Below are 20,673 nucleotides of genomic sequence, written 5' to 3'. Positions count from 1 at the left end.
TTTTTCATGTGTGTTGGTTTTCACATTTATGTCGTGAACTTTTTCTGCCTGAACTAATGGCCTTGTTTTGCATTCAAACCTCCACACTCTCAACTTTTCTGATATACAATATGCTTAAGAAAGAATGATATAATTTCAAAGTGCTTCAATTCCACAGCTGTTCACCATAACAATCAAATCGCGAAATGTTAGAAAATCATGTAAAGCTCTAGTTGAGTCCAAGAATAAAAACATGGAGGTAGAAATGACCCTAATAGATCTCTTTTAATGTCCTTCCATCTTGCAGGGGAGTGGTTCGAGTGGACATTAATCTACAGGATGTTGATATCGACCAGTGCTCCACTGATGGCTGGTTTGCTGGAAGCCATCGATGCAACCTGACCACTATGGAGGTGAGTGTGCCAAGCATAGGGGCTAGATTGATTTGCTCAGTTAAACTGAACTGTAATCCACACCTACTGTGTCACATCTACACAAGGCTCCAAATGGAAAACCAGTAAATCTGTATGTCTTGTGACAAATGTGGGGATCCGATTCACCTTTAATGATACTGCTAACAATATAACCACTAAACTGAAGTGTACAGTGGATACAAAGCATCACTTGATGTTTATCTATGCGAATATATCCCACAGCGTGCCAAGGCTGCAGGGAAGATTTATGTTTTTGTCACACATGAAGCTTTGTCAAAGGCAGCTGCAGCTCGTCTCAGCTATTACCTCTGTCAAGGTTGCATTGTCATGAAATATGATGTGTTTGTCTGACACTGAATGCACAGCTTTGCGTGAAACTAGGTAGACAGAGATGAGCCAAGTCATTTTGTAGTCATTAGCCAACTGATAAAGTACACAGACCCTATTGGTTCAAATCTTGAGGGTTTCCTTCCAGGGTCAAGAAATATATTTAACTCTAAGTATAAGTGCCTGGAATTGAGACGGAGGGTTATACTCATGTTCAGCATTGGCAGAGTAGCTCTGGTCATTTTTAAAATGAAAAACGTCTTGTCTCAAGGCCTACTTGGAAAAGATGATAAAATTCTCAGTACTGTTATTTTTAAGAGAATGTCAGACATCCACATTCACCATTTTGAAAACTATTATCATTAAACACTGAAGTTAGGTTTTGGGTCAGATAGTTATATTACTTGGCTTGTTTTGGACAACTTTTTGATCTGTAGTTTCTAATTGCACCACGTTCTTCAAGTTAGCTTGATTAGCTCTGCATCAGTGTGAGCACCTTTATAAAAGCACAACGCCGTGTTTAGAGAAAACCAAACATCTTATGCTAGTCAAGCGTGGTGGTGGAGGGATGGGCTGGTTTTGCAGACATGTGAACTGGGCACTTTGGCTACGTTCACACTGCAGGTCTTAATGCTCAATTCCGATTTTTTGATCAAATCCGATTTTTTTGTCTGCTTGTTCACACTACAAATAAAATGCGACAGCAAACGCGCTCTAGTGTGAACGCTCAAAGCGGCCCGCATGTGCAAAAGAAGACGTCAAACACAACGCGCTCTGTTTAGACCCAGAGCAAACAGTATTGTTTGATTGATGGCTCTTAATATAAAGACTTCGGACTTTACGTTTCCCAATTTTTGCTTAAGTTATTTTGTTATTTACATAATAATGTAGATAACCTAATAATGATCCTTATTGCTGTTTTAGAGGAGCGGTGCTTCAAAGGATAGTTGCAGATTTCTGTCAGAATCTGCAGATTATACAGTACAAATAAAATGTTCACGTTTCTCCAACGTTGTCTTCCCAACAGTTTCACTAACATCTACACTGGATGGCCAGGAAGCGTTCACGATGTCTTCTCTGGAGCTGATAATTGGCGTCTGTCTTGTGTCGGTGACGTAAAAGACGGATTTAATGCGACATGACCGTTCACACAGCAGTCGCTTTCTAAAACATCGGCCATGTATCGGATTCAGTACCACATACGAAAGTGACCCAGATCGGATTTGAAAATATCGGATTTGCGCTTTCACACTGTCATACCAAGATCGGATATGGGTCGCATAGGGTCCAAAAAATCGGATTTGATGCGCTTTCGCCTGCAGTGTGAACGTAGCCTTATTCTGGAGTTAAATATGAGACCATCCGTCCAACAGCTGAAAGTGGGTCATGCAACAGAACATTGATTACCTATTTAAACTTAGGTTATTGCTGGTAAAAATGGTTCAATAACCTAGTGGATGACCAGTTTAAAATGAGAAAAGTATGAAAATAAAAGTGCAAAAGTAAAGATTTAAAGTTTCACTAATTAAATAATTAATAATGCCATGTTATGTGCAGGTCATTACATTTTTATTCCTGCTGTTAATTGCAGCCCTTTATTTACCTGTCCTGCTGTCTACCTAGCAGCTAGTGTCCTGTCCATTTCAGCCTCATCCTTAAGACTGATAGATTTTGAAGAGGTGCCGTAGATCAGGCTGCTTCATAATGCATGTGATGTAATGGATTGCAGTGAGCCTCTTTGAATAATTAATCACTCTCTTTGTCTGAGCACTTGCACCTCTCTGTGGACAGTCAATGCCAGAGACATTTGACATAGTGCCTCTGTGTCGGGTGACTGCGAGGAGAGAAATGCTTGGTTAATGGCATGGATTTTAGCTGGGTTTGCGGAATAATGTGTGCTCACACCGCGGGAGCATGTCAGGAGCGTGCTTGCTCAGAGCTGAATGATGAAAGCTGTTGTGGTTGTGGCACACTACAGGATGTGTCCTGTGTTGCTTGACAGCTTTATCGTCATGCCTGCTAGATAAACTATGTGGACAGGGAGAGCAACTGTATATGTGGACGTACGCTGACCAAGAGCAAGAGCAGCTACAGCCACCTCATTATTAGTCTTTGATGTGGAATGCAGGGGTTGTAATTCATATGTTTTGCAAGAAACTAAAAAGCAAAATCTTTGTGTCTGTTAGAGCCTCTTTCTGGTCTTAAAGTGCATGGACAGGCAATTTGGGGCTGATAGAGGAGGCATAGAAAGCATGACTGAAGTGTAATCAAGTGTTTTAGGATTTTTTGTGTGGTAATGCTGTAAAAAACACTGAAAGGGTTCCCCTGTATTTGCAAATAGGCATTCATTTAGTTTTATTGACTGTTTTTTAAGCTGTATAGGTATTCCCTCTTTATGTGCAGCAATTTGAATGGGTTTCTTTGGGACCATTTTAAGATCCATGTAAGGCGTACTTTCTTTGTTTTATTGGAAACAAAGCACTTTGTTATGATGGTGTTAGGGTTGTTTATTTATGTGCAGCATTCTCATTTCTTTTCCACCCTCAGATGCTCTTTATAGCAGCATTTACAGCAAACCCGTCACTACTACTTAGTGTCCTTTATGCATGCATCTCGCCATCATTATTCGCATAACAACTACGACTTCCATGCGTCGCGCATCCGCTGTTTTTCATTTGCATCTTAGGAGCTGCTTAAGTGGCACCATTCCAGCAATTGAATTTGACAAAATGCAGTCGCTTCCAGCCGCCCTGCCGGATTTCCAGGCCTCTCTTTCCTCTCAAGCTGCTGTTTGTCCAGCCGAGCGTATACAGGCAGCCCAAACTCAGATGGAGGCAGATGACATGGATGACTGATCCAACAGGCGCGCACACTAAGGCAAAGCACAATGAAGCTCAGATTATTGACAGGAAAAATACAACAACCCCAACAGCATCCAAAGCCTGTGGTTATTTGAGGGCAATGCTGTCTTAAAATCTGTCAATATTTGTCTTTGATTCTTTAGTTTGTATTTTTGATTTCTTATGTTATATTTGAAATATGTTAAATTCTTGTATTGTTATTATTATTTGTTGAGTTTTAGTCTTGTTTGTGTTTCACCTATGTCTCCTTGTTTATGAGTCTTTTTCTGTTTGTCATGTGTTATCTCCTTGTCTATATAGGTTCCCCCTGTGTCTCTCTCCTCTGTGTCCCTTTCCCTCTCTCTGTCTCTTGTGTCAGGCTTGCAACTTGCATCCCAGTTCATGCGTCTCCATGCTTCCTGTTTTATTTTGAAAGTATTGTGTTTACATGTTCAGTGTGTTTAGTTTTGCTTCCCCCATGGCATCTTGCTCATTTGTGTCAGCTGTGTCTCCCCAGGTGTTTCCACTTCCCTCATTGCCCTTCTGTGTATTTAAGTCCTCTGTCTTCCTCTGTTCAGTGTTGGTGTGTCTGTTTTCTTTTCTTCATGTCATGTCTTCAGGAATCTCATGATTCTGTTTAGGTTATGTTCATGTTTTTCTCATAGTTTCTCATATTTACCTGCTCAGAATCATGATCATGTCTTATTGTCATAGTTGTCATAGTTTAGTTTTTCCCAGTCTAGGTTTTAGTTTTAGTTTTCGTCCCGGTGTGCTCTGCATTGATTTGTATTCACGTTTTTTGGCCAAATAAACGGCTCACGTTTTGTTACACCTTAGTTTTTGTCTCTTCCGTGTCTGCGTTTGGGTCCATGCCACAAACGCACTGGCCTGCCCAACGGGACAACTTCATTTTCATTTCACCATTTCTTACAGATTTCTAAACTGTGTGTGAAATCATTAAACAATACCATTTTGTTGGAAAAAAAATATTATTTGACAAATGAATATCAAGATGTCACCAGCTGCTGTGCAAGCTGAAGTTGAACTGTGTATGACATAATCTCTGGGGAAGCAACTGAGTGATATGGAAGACTCACAAAATAGCAACCTGCTCAACCTGTTAATACACAGGATTCCTACATAGAGATTGTGAAAAAGGCTGAAGTCACACCTTCTCTGTATTTTCCTAGAAAAAGACCCCTTGCTGCTGATTTTCAATCCAGTTTTGGGTTCGACCATTATTCCCCTGTTTCCCTTCCATAAGAATGGCTTCTTGACAGCTACTCTTCTATTAGGATAATCTCATTTAGGTTAAATGGATCAACTAAAAAGGTCAGATGCATCTCTCAGGTCCTTTGTCAGGTCTGTTAAGTCATGACTTTCAGATACCGTTCTTCTGCTGTAGACAGAATTTTTTTTAAGCCTGCCACTTCTTATTTTGTCATCTCTTTTGGCCAATTTCCTCAAATTTTTTAAAGACACATTGCACACCATGCTGAACTATACCAGGTTCAGTGCTAATAGCCTTTTGGAAATCACCTCATTGGTGCAAATATGCTGCACTATGCCTTTTCAAGCTATGCTATCTTGGGCATTTTGTAATAGTGCCAACTAAAGAAGGATGGATGGCTTTTGCACCGTACAGTACATTACTATACACACATTGCCTCAGGAAATATCAGTACTCAAGCACTTAAAACCATAATGCGAAATATAGACATAAAAGAGGAAAGGAAACAGTACTCGACATAATGAAGTATTAATATTTTAATATTTCATTTTATTTATCATAAAAATACATCTTTGTATTTATTTATCATTGATCGGTGATATTTTAATCACGTGCAATGATGCATTTACTGGTGCAGGAAAATAGCACAAGTGATGTTTCCTTATATTGCCAATGAGCTCAGGGTTTTCTATGCAGAAGATTATATGCTAGGCATTACACATACATCACCATCAGTTTGCAGGAGCAGGCTTGTCACTGTGCTGCTGTCAAAAAGTAGTATAGCAATCAATTTAATTATAGACTGCATTTATTTAGCTAGGAGCAAACACTGCAGTTCCTTTGATTAGGGATGCAGGTCTGACTTAAACCAATCACGATGAAACTACACGAATGAACAGAGACAAGCGCAAAGCCCATGGATGATCAACCCCAATCTTACCTTCATTTCCTGTGGAAAAAGTGTACACACTCTTGTTGGGGTTCTCGTCCCTCCTCCTCTCATCTCTCACTAATGGCACTTCCATTAGTGCGTTTCAATGTTCTCCAAAAGTCTAGGACTTTGCTGCCTCGGGGTCAGCTTTCATAAGAGAATGTGGCTGTGGATGATGATGAATGTTTCAATCAATTAGCTTATTGCTGGGAACAAGTGGTGGGGCCCAGGGGGATCGTAGCCTGTGAAAGGCAGTGACACATTACCTGAATGATTACGCCACCCGCCGTAACAAGAAACCCTGACTCTGTTCTGTGCCGTTTCTTTTTGAGGGATGCTGAGTAAGATGAGTAACCTCTCACTCAGTTTTATTAACTGGAAATAGTAAAAAAAAGAAAGAAGAAAAACCTAAAATACAAACACACACAAAAAACTCCACAAAAAGCACTCCAAGGGCATAAACCTCCACCAAGGCATTTCAGTCTCTGGGCAGCATTTCCTTTTAAAGGAATAGTATTGCATTTGTTGTTGTTGTTGTTCTTTTTAAATGCATTTTAACCTCCTAGGACCTGGCGTCCACATTTGTGGACATCACGTTTTGGGATGTCTAGACCAAATACCTAATTTTGCTCTACGAGGGCCTGATATCCATTTACGAGGACATTATGCTGCCACTGTTCTAACAAAATTTAAAACGAATGTCCTCATATGTGGCTCTCATTTTTCTCAGAAACAAACATTAGGTAAAAAAAAAAAAATCTGGTTATTCTTTGTTTTTACATTCATCAGGTCCCAATCAGCCTAAATAGCCATCAAAGAGTTCTGGTCTTAGGAGGTTAAATTTGCACTTGTTTCGACTAAAATATAAAATGCAGAGTTTTGTTATTTGCTTTGTTGAAACCGATTTCAGCACACCTGATTTACTTTTATAATGAAGTATTTTTTTTATTGTTTTGTAAAATGTATTTAAACATTATTATTAACATTATAAATAGTTCTATATAGCACTCTGACCTTCAGATCAATCTATCAACCTTGAAGGAGAGGTCAGAGGTCAAATGTGACATGATATTGAAAATCTTTATATGGTATTTTCTATATGTTAACAATACATACCATACTTTCAAGGGTCATCCAGTCTACAAGGGTTTTTGTCAATTTTCAACCAATAAGTCACCAAGTTCATCTTGAAGACTGCGGTGGATGTAAGCCAAATTGTATTGGATCGTTACCATGACTCTGCTCTACACCACTACAAGGTTTTACCAGAATTTATTTAGTTCTTGAGCATGACATGCAAACACTACCAAAAACATAACCTCCTTGGCAAAGGTAATGACAGCAACTCAAACTTTATATTGGTGTATTATAATATTTTTGTATCTGGGTTTCATGATTTTTAATTTAAAATTAAAGCTGTGAAGTATATATTACTTAATTACATTTATTTTTTTATATGAGAAAAAAGGAAATAAACTAAACTAAATTAGTCAGCCAGTTTAAAAGGCTAACTCTGCTTTTTCCTATCTTAACTTTTTTTGTTAAAGATATCTCACTCCAGACACTGAAGTAGAAATTCAAGTTGCTGTATGTGCTTGTTTTGACAAGAAATTTAAATGGAACAGGATTTTCAACAAAACTTTTTATTATATCAAATAAATAAATAAATAAAAAAGCTTTCCATTTGGACGCGCTGCATCAACCATCCTGTTCAAAACATACATAGCACATCCATGAAAGCACTCAGAAAACCAAACCGCTGCCTCGGTGACGTTTCAGGGTGACGTTGCAGGGTGACGTTGCATGGCGTTTTATGCACTCAGCAGCGTGTGCGGTTTATTTTTGCCTCACTGTGGTGCTCTGTCTGCTGTTGAAAAGCTGAAATGGTTATTTGTGCTCTGTCTGTTGAATCACTGTTTCATCTTGACCTTGGATCACAAGGTTGTCCTGGCCCAGCCTGTTATCATCTCAATCACATGCTGATTCCTCCGCCGTGCACCCAGCACTGCTGAATTAATAACGGCATCAGTGTTAAACAACTGCTGCTCCGTCTTATCTCACCTTCTGTCCCTCCCCCTGTCCTACACATATGTTGTCCTCACATTAGGACATTACAGTGGCTTCCATTTATTTCCTGGGGGCTCATCCACTATGACCGCGTTGTCTCTCTCAATCTCCCAAACTTACCACAATATAAATTAAAAACTAACCAACATGTTTTAGTCCAACAATGAATAATTAACCATGCAAAGACCAGATTTAATTGGTTTCTTCCACAACATTTTTTTCCTAGTATAGCCCAAAATAAATATTTAACGTCATGGCTACAATACACCAGTGGTTCCCACTTGCAGCTGATAGTTGCTTTGGATCGATGCCCAATCACATTCTCACCATAAACAAACTGTACTGGAGTTTTTTGAGGAGGAGGTTTGTGTCTGGTTCCAAACAGAGTTCAAGTATGGTTAGTTTGGTGTGATTACTGTGCACAAATGAACTGCACCAAGGAGGAAAACAGACCAGAGTCTGATTCAGATGGACTAAACAGAGCAGGGATGAAAACACCCCGAGTCATCACCCTAACCTTAACCTTAATAGGAAAGTTTAAAAGTAGTTTTTGAGTTTTGTCCGTTTGAATGATAATTTTCTGTGTCCTTGTTGTCAAGACTTTGGAGGGAGAACAATTGTCCCATTTGTGCTCATCATTCTCGCAAATAGTGCCGGATCACATCGCTGGCACAAGTTGCACTTTTTTTGCAACCTCGTGTGTATTGATGACACACGTTTAAGACCGTGTTGGTTTTTCCTGCGATTTTAATGATCTCAGTACACAATCAAAGATGATTCATAGATTATACAGAGGAAGATGTTGCAAGAGTTTCAAAGACTAAGCTTTCTAAAAAAAAACAAAAACCTTGTACTTGCTTCTGGTTCTGTTTTTTAGTAATACCAGCGCTGATGTGGAGTTTTCGTTTAGGCGGTGAAACCTATCATTTACGAGAATAGTGCAGCTAGTGCTGGTAAAAATGGTACATAACTGTGGCGACATCACTGTTTGCGTGTGAAGCGACTGATGTGGCGAGCATAAATGGGCCATTAGACTCGGAAGGTTTTTGGCCCTGCAGTGGTTTTACAAGCATACTATATTTGTTCTCTTCAGCATGAACAGATTTCTATCCTAACATTACGATTAATGCAAACACATCCTGCAGTCCCAACAAGCTTGAAAGGAAAACAGCTGATTGGCCCCAACAGTACAACACAAGCCATCCATGTCATGCATTGTTTCCCTGATTTACATCTCATTGGCCAGCAATCTTTCCTTGCAGCCGGACTATAACTTACCAAGATCAGGCAAGAAAAAGGCTGCATATTGTACTGGCAGCTATGATAACGTGCCCTTTATTTGCATGGCAGTGGATGCAAAAGAACATGCAAATCTACTGGGAGAGTTTACTTGAAAACATGAGATACAGTCCCTTAATTTGGCTCATCTATTCATTTAACGTTTAAAAATGACATATGACGGGTTAAACTGATGGGGCTCATTTTAAAACACTGACATTCATTAGTCAGTGTGTCACAAATAAGATTGATTTGAGTTGTATTTGCATGCAAATGTTTTAGACCTCATTCTATCCCATAATGACTTGTCTTTTGTGCTTGCAATCATTCGAATATGCAAAATTGCCATTTTTTTCTCCCTAAAATTCACCGTAATTGAAAAACTAGTGTTGCTACTTTTCTCCTGCTAAAATGCCTGTTCAGCCCAACACTGAGAGCAATTAAACATGCAATTAAATCTTAGTTTATATTCAATTTGTGTAATTTAATAGTTTTATTGCTCATTTAAGCCTGACAAGGGGCTTGGGAGCACAGAAAAAAACATGTACTTTAAGTGTTTTATGGCGGGTTAAGTACATTATTGCTGGTCATAACTGGTAATATATCCAAATATTCCATTTATCCATTTTTTTGACACTCCAAAAATATATAAAGACATGGATATTTAATGCTGTGCAAAGAATTGGTGTATTTTTGTGGTCATTAAAGGCGCTTTACATGGCCTACTTTTGAGTTACATCCAAACATGTCCTTTTTTTCTCCACTGGATCTTCACATTTCACTCGACATGGCGTACACTCAGGAAAATCCCAGAGTCCCCTGTGGGAACGTGATCCACATTAGCTGAGCAACATTTATCTGCTTGTTTCTCTGACAGCTTTCCCATCCAAGTGTTCCCTCTGCACTCATTCAGCAAAAACGCTTCCCTCTTCATCTGCAGGCCTCCCGTGTATTGTAAGATAAAAAAAAAAGCAGTTGTTTTAGCACCTTGGGAATTCCCCTGGTGTTAGAGACTCGGCATCGTTGTGGGGCAGAGATTCCCTCAAGACGCACATGTCAGGAATGGTGTCACACCGGGCCACGGTTCTTTCAACCTGTGCATTCTCGGTGAAGAGGAGCAAGTTTTAATTAATTACATTCCTTTCTTGTTGTTGCTGGTGAAAGAGTATGTTGGACGCGATTTACAGGGTAATTGATAATTATCTACAGTGATCTCAGCAAAAGCTGTGATTATGCTTCAGAGTTGATAAGATAGAAAGGAAGTCTGGAAATCCTTTTGTGCTGGTGAGGTATGCATCATTGTAGCAAAGGAGGAAGAACTTTAAAAGGTAAAAGATAATTCAACTCTCTTTCCACTGTTGAAAGAAAGATTAAGGAGTTTCTTAAGGATGAACAGCGATTTAGATCCATCTGCAGCTCTGCAGATGGAGTGTTACATAGTTTTGTGCTGGAAAAGTAGTTTCATGAGACTGATAGCTGTATTTGGAAACTGGTATGACCTATTGTCACATTAAAAAAGTGCAATGTAAATTGTGCACTGTTGTCAAAATGGGTAACATAGACTTTAGATTTTAAATACATGCTTAATGTTGTATAAAGGGCATTTCAAGCCAAATTACAATTTTCTCCCAAATACCCAAACAGCAAAACCTAAAACTATGACTCAAACTCCTGCCTGACGTTTAGGGGTTGGTGTGCCACCGAATCCAGACTGTTTTAGGAACATGTATATGCTGCTTTTCAGGGGGTAGAAACAAGCCACTGATACAACTGTTCAGTTATAGGACTTTTCAGTTTCTGTGATTTCCTTATTCTCCCTGTGCTTGTATGTGTATAGGTTTTCTCCAAGTACTCCGTCTCCCTACCACAAACCAAAGACATGTTTGGGTTTGTTGGGGTAGGCTCTAACCCTTGGGACCCTGAATTGGATAACTGCTCAAAAATAGCTGATATCCTGCGATAGGTTGGGACTAATATCCTGTTCTTCCTAACTATTCACCTCAAGAAGTATTTGCGTGGATGTTTTCTCCTTTGGTTTCCAAGAACTCTTTCACTACACAGTATCATGTGCCTCCAAGATGTTGAAGGCCCTTCCTCCTAACCCCTGTTAGGTCACCACCTTGTTTTGGTCAAGGAGCTTGCATCAGTGATCCTTAGAGTTATACCAGGTAGGATCACCCATACTGGCAAAGTTGAAGGGTATAGGCCAAGCAAAAGACTGTTGGAGGGTGGGCATAAGGTTAGCACCCATATTCTGTAAAAAAAATTCCTTTGCTTCATAAACTTTAACAGAAGGATCTAACATAACTAATATAGTCACAAACATGAGTACTGGGTCTCAGAACAAACAGACTCACTCAAATGATTCACAATTCCTCAGATATTTACAAAGCTCCTTCTGGAAGCACTTTAAAAAAAAAATTATTACACTATATATTGAAAAACACATTTTTACATTAAAATACTTGAAGCAAGGCTGCAATTTCTTTACTGTAAAAATTTCAGTGACTATATTGTAATTTATTCAAGTTTTTTTTATTTGTTTTAGAGGACAACACAATAAGAAGCATACAGTATTATATCTAACGTTAACATTCACATTCCTTGAATGACCATGATTTAGTTGACTGAGAATCTACACAGAGAGCAATAATGTCATTTCTATAGTGTGTATGTAGCGATTCTCTATTTTTACAATATTTATATAGTAATACTGTAATTTCTACTCTCTGTTTACATACATATACAGTTTATTTTAAGAAATAATATCGTTTATGGGGGGGAAATCTACTTTTTTCCCCACATATATATGGAGGGAAAGTAAAGTTTTTCCCCATATATAGTTTTTCCTCTTTTTTTTTAAACTGCAAATTTTAAATGGTGAAGTTTCTGTTTTCAGTATTCAGTTTGGAAAAGCATGCAACATTAAAAATAACCCATATCCTCAATATTGAGGATTCCGTTTGTTTTTCTGATATCCTGTTAACTCAGGATAAATAAAACCGCTGATGAACAAAATTAATCTCCCCACTGGACACAAATAAGATGCTCTGTGGGCCACAGTGTTTTCGCTTCAGTGGTGTTCAAGATGACAACATCAAGGTAGAGAGCTGTTGGCCATAATGCACAGTGAGGAGAGATCACAAGATACTTCTGGTGTTAACTGTGGCTCCCTGCCCCCAGCAGTGCAGGCCTCTTTAAATGCTGTCGCACTAATTGGCTATGTGAATAATCCTGGAACTCTGAATTTACGTGGAAACACTTTGAAGGCTTGAATACAGTTGCCCCCGGGCAAAGTCTTGCATCCGCTCTACCCAGCCGTAGCAGCACGGCGTCAGCTGACGCAGAAAGCAAACAGTCGGCCCAGAGAGGATAAGAGATGGGTTGAAAGTAAAGGTAAAACATTTGTCTAGGGACCCATGAGATTGGATGTAAAATGAGTGCAGCTGTGTGGCTACAAACAAAAAAATTGGGAAAAGAACAGTGAGGGTGCACGGGCAAAAAGATAAGGTAGTAGCAGTGACAATGACTTGGCAGCAGGCTTCTTTTCACCCACGTCTTTTACTCCTGAAAGATCCTAATATATCGATGAAATGTAATTCCTCATCTAGGTCTGCCAAAGGGTGCCTGAGGATTCTCACTGCTTTTATTCACATTCCTTCAGTTGCTGCCTGTCAGCCTTGTATTAAGAGAATATCGGAAAAATCACAACACAGAAAAATTACATTTCACTCAATTATAATAGTTCAAATGAAGACCTGATGAACTAGAGATGCTCAGCTAACAAGCTAAGGCAGGTACAGAACAGCCTCTGAAATATATCAATGAACAAAAGCAGCAGACATCCCAGGCATTCATGACCTCTGTCCCTGTGCCCACTGACGATGCTTACAGTGCTTTTTTCAGTGCTTATGTGTGTGTTCGTGTGGTGGACGGTCTGCTGCAAGTTGCAAGAATCACTTGCATTGTACAGTTTGGATAAATTTGCCTGGCTAGTTTGTTTTGACACATACATAAGCTGCAAATGTGATTATGAAAGCAATATCCATGCAGTGTCTGTTGTGTGCACTAAGAAGCTCTATGTGTTTACTCGTCTCATTCTGATGGCAGTGTTAAGCTCCCCGTAGGCCAGACTGTTTATCTTGCTGGTGTTTAGGCTTTGGTCTTTGGACTGTACCCAAAGCGAGGCCTTGCTGTCAGTGCAGCTCCGCTCCGGTTAAACTCCTGCTAGTTGACCTCGTTTAAAGGCCTGGCTGCCTGTCTAGCTGTCCCTCTGAGCAGGGAGCCACAGTCATCCAGCAGTCTGCAGTGTCACTGCCTCTGTGTAGACTTGGTGTGTGTTGCCTCTGTGTTTGCTGGTGAGTCTGCACAAGCCTTAAATTGCATAGCCATAACCAGTGCCAAGATGCATTGCCCCATCTTTGCCCTAAAAGCTAAAAAAAAAGAAGAAGAAGAAAAAAGTACAATACTAGCCCGAAGCAAAAATAAAAATTGACGTCAGACACTCTCTTCTTTTGACCTCTCTGTTATTCTCTCTCACAAAAAACAGACAGCTACAAAATCTGTGAACTATATTCTTGCTACTCTAATTTAATTTATCTTCTCATCATTAAAGTGGACTGTTTATGCTCATTTCTAGCTCTATAAGTAACTTTGCATGATCTTTAGCGATCAAAATAATCCTTATTTATCTTAAAATGGGCCACGTTGCTGCTCTTCACTTCATCTGCTGCTTGAAAACAAGCCATCTCATATAGCTTTCTCCTCTCTTGATGCCAAAATGTTTGTGCAGGTTCTCAGTCATCCAGGTTATGGTAATCTAAGGAGCTTGGAAAGAAAGCGACTGGACTTCTTTAAGTTTCATGACAAGGTTTCTCCTCTCATCCAAGAGTTTCAGCTCTAAAGCCAAATGGTGGCGAGTCCCAGGTATTAAACCCTACTTAAGGTTGTCCCTTAAAAGGGTTGTTGACCCACTATTGATTATGTGCTTCATCACATAAGCCAAAAATAACCCATGACTTTTTTTCAAACCTTTAGAACTGAAGAAGCTTCTCAGATGAGAAATGTCTTCACGAAACTCAAAGAAGTCCAACCTCCTTAGACCCCTTCAAGCCAACTTTCTTCTAACTAGCTGCCCCATGCAAACAGAAGATTTAAAGAGCACGTGGGAAGCGACCCACACAAGAGACTGGATGGGAAGTCACTTGCATGCATTTTTTTTCAGAGCTCTCACTGAAGGGTGAGAAATGCAACAGGATGCCTGAGTGTTCAGCACACCGCGTACAACTTCCTTCAAAATAAAAACAAACATGCATCGTCTAATTTCCCTCGTGCCTGCATACACATCTCGAGCTGATAATTTACTGCCTGCTCTGCACACACATGCAAACAGGATAAATTGCCCTCCTCCTCGTCCTTCTCCGCCTAACCTGCTTTCTGTGTATTCTATAGTTCAGTGTGCAATGATTGGATAAAAAAATTTTCCTCTGGGTTTTTGCTGAACTGCAGGATCATTACAAATATCTACAGAGGCTAATTAGTGCTTGATTAGGCGCTATGCTGGACTGGAAGAGCGTGGGCTATTTCAAAATGAGGAAGAGTCCTTGGCAGGCTCTAATTAGCTAACAAAATTAAGGTAGTTCTGGTTTCCCATTCCGGTAGAAGACTCCTGGCCTCTGCATCAATTAGAGAAGATAAACTTGATTTTAGATTTGTTTTTTGTTTTTTTTACTTTCATGCTTTATGCCGTACAGAGGTGAGGGAGGAAGACTTTGCCTGGACAAAATAGATGTTGAAAGTGTACACAATATTATACTGTTATAATTACTCTAGTTACTTAATAGTTACAGCTAACCCTATCTCTTCTCAGACCTATCCTCTTCTTATTTGGTACCTACTAAATAGTAAAAAAAAGAAGTTTACAATGGATTTGTCAAGATTTGGATGTGCAGACAATGTAAGTGCTCTAACGTTTGTCACCGTCAATGAAGTCCACACTGTGTGATAGTGTTAAAAATGCAACTTTACAGAATAAAAATCAACCAAACGTCATTATTAAGCGATAATGAAAAGTTTCAGCTAACCACAGTTCAAAGAATACAAGGAACAATGAAAACATGAAGACAAAGCAGAGAACGTAACAAACACCACACAGAAGACTGGACTGTATATACACAGAGGGCTGATTAGGGAAGTGGTGAACAAGGCACAGCTGAATATAATAAAGACAATCAACTAACAGGAAGTAAAGCCAAAAACAAGATAAAAGAGTGAACTACTTAACAGAATAAAGCAGGAAATGAATAACAATCATAAGTGGTGGCTGTAGCTTGGTGGTTCGATTCCTGGCTTCCCCTAGTCTGCATGCCAAATATCCTTGGGCAAGATACTAACCCCAAATTGTATGAATGTGTGTGAATGTTAGCTATAAAGCACTTAGAAAAATGTGCTTGTGCGAATGGGTGTGAATGCACAAATTGTGTAAAGCGCTTTGAGTGCTCAGATGAGTAGAAAAGCGCTATATAAGAACCAGTCCATTTGTCATTTACCATAACTGGAACAGGGAGATGCTGTAGCATCAATGAGTATTCAAGGGGGGATACTCAGAGAACTAAACACAGACATGATAACAAACTCAAAGTAACCCAAAGATAAAACAAAAAACTAACAGTAGAAGAGTAAAAGCTTAAAGCTTCTTTTAGTATAACCTTAAATGCAAGAGATGGATCTGCAGATTCTTGACATCCTCCTGGTCTCAGCACCACCACTCTATGATCTTACAATTATTCAGACTCTGTGAACACTGACTGGTGGTCAAAATGCAAGATTACTTTGAGCAACAAAAAGAGAGAAACCAAACAGACTAAACAACTAATCATCAACACAGGTCCAAACATCCTAAAGCAACTCAAAACCCTAAAATAAAATTATGTTGATTGATTTTGGTATTGCAGAAACCCCATGAAATGTAAATAAGTTAGAAAAATTGCATTACCAAAGAAAAATCTAGTATCAACAAACGATACTGTATGATTTCTTTTTTTGTGCCAATTATTTAAAAAGGTTTTGGACCATAAGGATTTGTTTATGCCAAACAGAGGCCACGCATTGTTTTTTTTTTTACAACTACCAAAGAGACTACTTATGGGGTCACATGAGTAATAATTTATTATTGCCCATGGGTATGGAAAATGATGGTTCTAATGCTATAAATCCACTGACAGTAATAGCCACAATAATGATAATAACTTACTTGTAAAAACCATTTTAAAACCTGAAGTGGCCTGATCTGAAATGAATACAATTGAAGTGGTGTTGTTATCTGACCCTGCTTTGCCCAAATGAATTAGTCTCGAGTTCAATAATGCTCTCTATTCACTGTTAATGCACAGGTCAAAGGTGAGATACAATGTGAGGCCTTTCAGGGTCATTAAAAAAAGATCAACATGGATTCAGGTGCAGCTGTGCACTGCTATGAATCTGAAACATGGCGGCAAAAAGATTAATTTTAGAAATAAACTGTAACTATCTTTGACAAAAGACCCCTACCACAGAGCAGACGCTTAGATTCTATTGATTTTAATACACTAAGTTACCACGGAAACATCCACCAGTGTGTAAACCTCTGCTTTTCTGGTTCCTCCGGTTTTGGGCTCTCCTCCACATTTTTGGATCCTGGCTGCAGGAATTTGATCCCATGAGTCACAAAAGCATTAGAGAGGCTGGGTGTCGGTTGATAAGGACGTATCAGGACAGAGGTTCTGACACAAAATCTTATTTATTTATTTATTTATTGCATGAGAGCATTATTGTCGTGCTGAAACAGGAAAGGACAGAAACTGCTGGAGGCGTTCTTTTGTCTAAAACATCATCCCACATAAAGCCACATAAGAAATCAGAAGCGATGCTGTTTATCCAAACTATTGAAAATAGTCCTTAATAAGAAACAAACCACAAATTCTCTGTGTCCAAGTCAAGAGTAATATTCCAAGGTATATTATTCAAGTTAAATAAAGCTTGAGCTGAGCTTAAATGGATTTCTGTTTGGTGCTTTTTCAGGTCAAATTTGAATTAAAATTATCACAAAAAAATCAGACATTAATGATTAAAATGTGGTCTGTTAGAGGCAGCGCAGAGAGAGGGAGTCTGAGTGTGGATGTGAAGCATGCCGCCAGTTGTGTGTACGTACCTGTTGTAGGCAGGCCATGTTGGTCTGAGAGCACAATGCACTCTAACACAAAAGCACCAAGTCACCATGACAATTAGCGTGTCAGAGTGTGCGTGACAGACAGCTGCCACAGCTGGGAGGTAAACAACAATGAGCAACGCTGATGGGTAAACCTGGAGTGTCTGAGGCACTCACTACAATACAAGCGCTGCACGTCTCTTATACACGCGACTGTCGTAAAGAATAAATCTATTTACTCACATCTTATTCTGGGATCATTTCAGAAATAGAAATTTGATTATTTACATGGCTGGAATTTGCAAGACTGTCTTTATATTTCGTGCTTCCTGGTCTGAAGCTCCGCGTTTAGCAGGGAAATATAAATTAAAATGAGAAGAAGCAACAGAAGAAAAATCAGAACAATTGCAATAGGGTTCCTGCAGCTTCCCTGCCTGGACCATAATTAATAGAAGATGTCATGCATATAGAAGTAGGTCACTGCCTGTGTGTGCTTCCTTTGAAATACCATAACACTGTGTTGTTTTATAAGCAGAGAAGATTTAGCCTACATAACAGAATGCAGAATAGACAATGGCAGTGATATATTTATATTTGAAAGCCTCCTTTTATTGATTTATCTGCAAATACTTTCCTCCAGCAATCAGTTGTTTAGTCAGTTACATCATAAAACGTTCTACATCACAAAAAAACCCTTGAAACTCGAAAACATTTCAAACACATTTGATGAGATGCATGTACATAATGCTTGGTATTTTAACTAGATGATCTTCAATTTGACTAATTGTTCCAAGACTTAAATTTCAAATATACTGCGTTGATCTTAGACAATATTCTGTCAGTGATAGGCTCAGCTAATTTTTTCTTGCTAAAAGTCATATTCTTGGTAACTTAGAATTGTGCACATCTCCATAAAACATTTTGAAAGATGTGTTCATTTTCACTCATTTTCAGTTTTACTCATAAGGATGACTTTACTCTATGTGAGCGTCCACCATTGTAACAGTGTATATAAGGGAAAGAATTATAGCCCCATGTTAAGCTTTTACAATATTCATCATTATTTACAAACTTAAATCTTGCTGCACAGCTGCTTTGTTGGTACCAGATTGAACCCCTCCAGTCTTGATTCTTCATTGGATAGATTCAACAAGGTGCTGGAAACATTCCTCAGAGATTTAGGTCAATATTGAGATCAAAGCTTCACACAGTAGCTGCAGATTTTTTGGCTGCACGTGATAATGCGAATCTCCTGTTCCACCACATCCCAAAAATCCTCTACTGGATTCAGATCTGGTGACCGTGAAGGCCATTTGAGTACAGTGTGACATGTGTGGCATGGTCATCAGCTCATCAGAGAGTCCAGTTTTGGGATTAGGTTGTGCAGGGAGTGACACCCAGTGTGGTCTTCTGCTGCTTGTGGTCCATCTGCTTCAGCTTTAAATGGGTTGTGTATTCAGAGATGCTCTTCTGCAAACCTTGGTTTGCAACGAGTGGTTATTTCAGCTTGATGAAGTCTAGCTATTCTACTCTGACCTTGACTGATAACACATTTTAGCTCAGAGACCTGCTGCTCACTGGATATTTTCTCTTTAAACCCTGAAGTTGGTTGTGTTGGAAAATCCCGGCAAATAAGCAGTTTCTGAAATGCTGTTTAAAAGTCATTTAAATTACCTTTCTGCTGCATCCTGATGCTCAGTTTGACATTCAGTAAGACATCCTAACTATGTCTACATGCCTAATTGCACTGACTTGCTGCCGTGCTATCGGCTGATTAGATATTTGGATTAACGAGCAGAGGAACAGTTGTACCTATTGTCAATATGGTTCATAAAACAATGTAAAAGATACAATTACTGTTTTATGACTAATTTTCTAAGAATATTATCTTGTTTTTTTAAGATGAAAGATTTCTTGTGGCTTTGCATTTTACAGTCCTTTGAAATGTACCAGTCTTCTGCCTGAGATCACATGTGATTGATGGCAGGTAGCTCAGAGGTGGACTGCTTCTCCCTTCAACAAACTCCACATCTGAGCCCCTGCATCAGTCACCACAGCAGGCAGGAATGGGATGTACTGCCAGGGCTATTCCTGGCTCCCCCTGTCACACACACTAAAAATATGCATGCTGGCACACACACACACACACACACCTGTCTCTGACAGTTTCTCCTAGTGTCTCCATCAGGTGGGAATATTAACAGTGGCAGGCAGTAGCTGTAGCACGATGAACCTGTCCTGAGGTAGTGACTTTTGGAGAATCAGTGGGGAAATCAGTTACCAGACTTTTTGTTGTTCCACAGTCCTCATTTAAAGCAAGAGCAGGTGGATTCAGATGAAAGATGGACAACTCGCCAATATGGCGAATCATCTGCTTTACAGATTCAATTCTGTGATTTTTTTGGTCTCTAGACAGTGCGGAGCTAAAACTATCCAGTGAAATCCAAACAGCTTCCTAAGCACCTTATTTATGCGCTCATTCATTTTACTCATCAATGTCCAATCTGAGTCTCTGGTTTTGAGTGACTTGGCAGTTTGCAGTTACCTCTGGCTGTCATTTCAAGCCAATAATAAGCAAAGAAAAATCAGGTCCATAAGCTGCATAAGCCTCCATTTTATTAAGTACAAAACAAGGTATCAGTAAAATGCAGTTTTACAAAAGAAAGTAATCAAATTCTGCATCTGTAAGACTTTTATAATAATGAACTATATTCTTCTCCCTCATTGGTCTCTAGAGTATCTGTGCTCTTGTTTGCATATGTTATTACAAGTTAACAAGTTTGCAAGATAATGGAGTGGCATATTAAGATAATTACTCATACATCATCACCATTCAAGTGTGTTATTGCTCACCTATGCTTTTAGCAGCATAAGCCTTTATTTGGAGTCACTTCTCTGAGTCAGACCTGATGTACTTAACTCCAAAACTGATTCATAAGCTCCTGCAGCACTCTTTACATGAAACACAACAAGTCACTAACTCTGTTCATACACTCTTTGGAGCTGCACAGATGGACCTCTAGAACTTCTCACTAAACAACCACACTGAGCTAAAGATGCTAAAATGCTGTGCAGGTTGGGTGATAATTCTGTGTGATCTTCACTGTAACTAAATTTTACAAAATATACCTGCCTTTCACTATAAAATAATTTATTTCTAGTGAGGTTTAAAATATCCTTTAGTCAACAGTATAACAACAAACCCACAGACTGTATATAAAGGATGGCTGAGGAGTCGCACCTCTATTGTTGCTGACCAGCTGGGGGCAACTCCTCTGGCTACATAAAGACTGATGGTCACTTTTTCTATAGCCACACTAAACACTTTGCTAATGAACATTTGGTCTATTTTCTTTGTGGTCACTAGTTTCAAATCTTACTAAATATAACATGATGTTTAT

The 20,673-nt window shown here is 39.2% G+C and overlaps 1 protein-coding gene across 1 annotated transcript in view; it reads left to right on the top strand.

Annotated features, from left to right (window-relative positions):
• LOC120741543 (probable G-protein coupled receptor 158) overlaps positions 1-20,673 on the top strand; it is a 53,847-nt gene that overhangs the window by 22,380 nt on the left and 10,794 nt on the right. Inside the window, exon 2 of the mRNA XM_040044522.1 lies at positions 287-392. Within this exon, the coding sequence (XP_039900456.1) occupies positions 287-392 (106 nt within the window). The remainder of the gene's footprint in view (positions 1-286; positions 393-20,673) is intronic.

This window comes from Simochromis diagramma, unplaced genomic scaffold, assembly GCF_900408965.1.
Source record: "Simochromis diagramma unplaced genomic scaffold, fSimDia1.1 OVJJ01000602.1, whole genome shotgun sequence".
Lineage (NCBI taxonomy): Eukaryota > Metazoa > Chordata > Actinopteri > Cichliformes > Cichlidae > Simochromis > Simochromis diagramma.
Note: the sequence above shows the minus strand (reverse complement) of the source record. Positions and strands in the feature narration are given on the sequence as shown.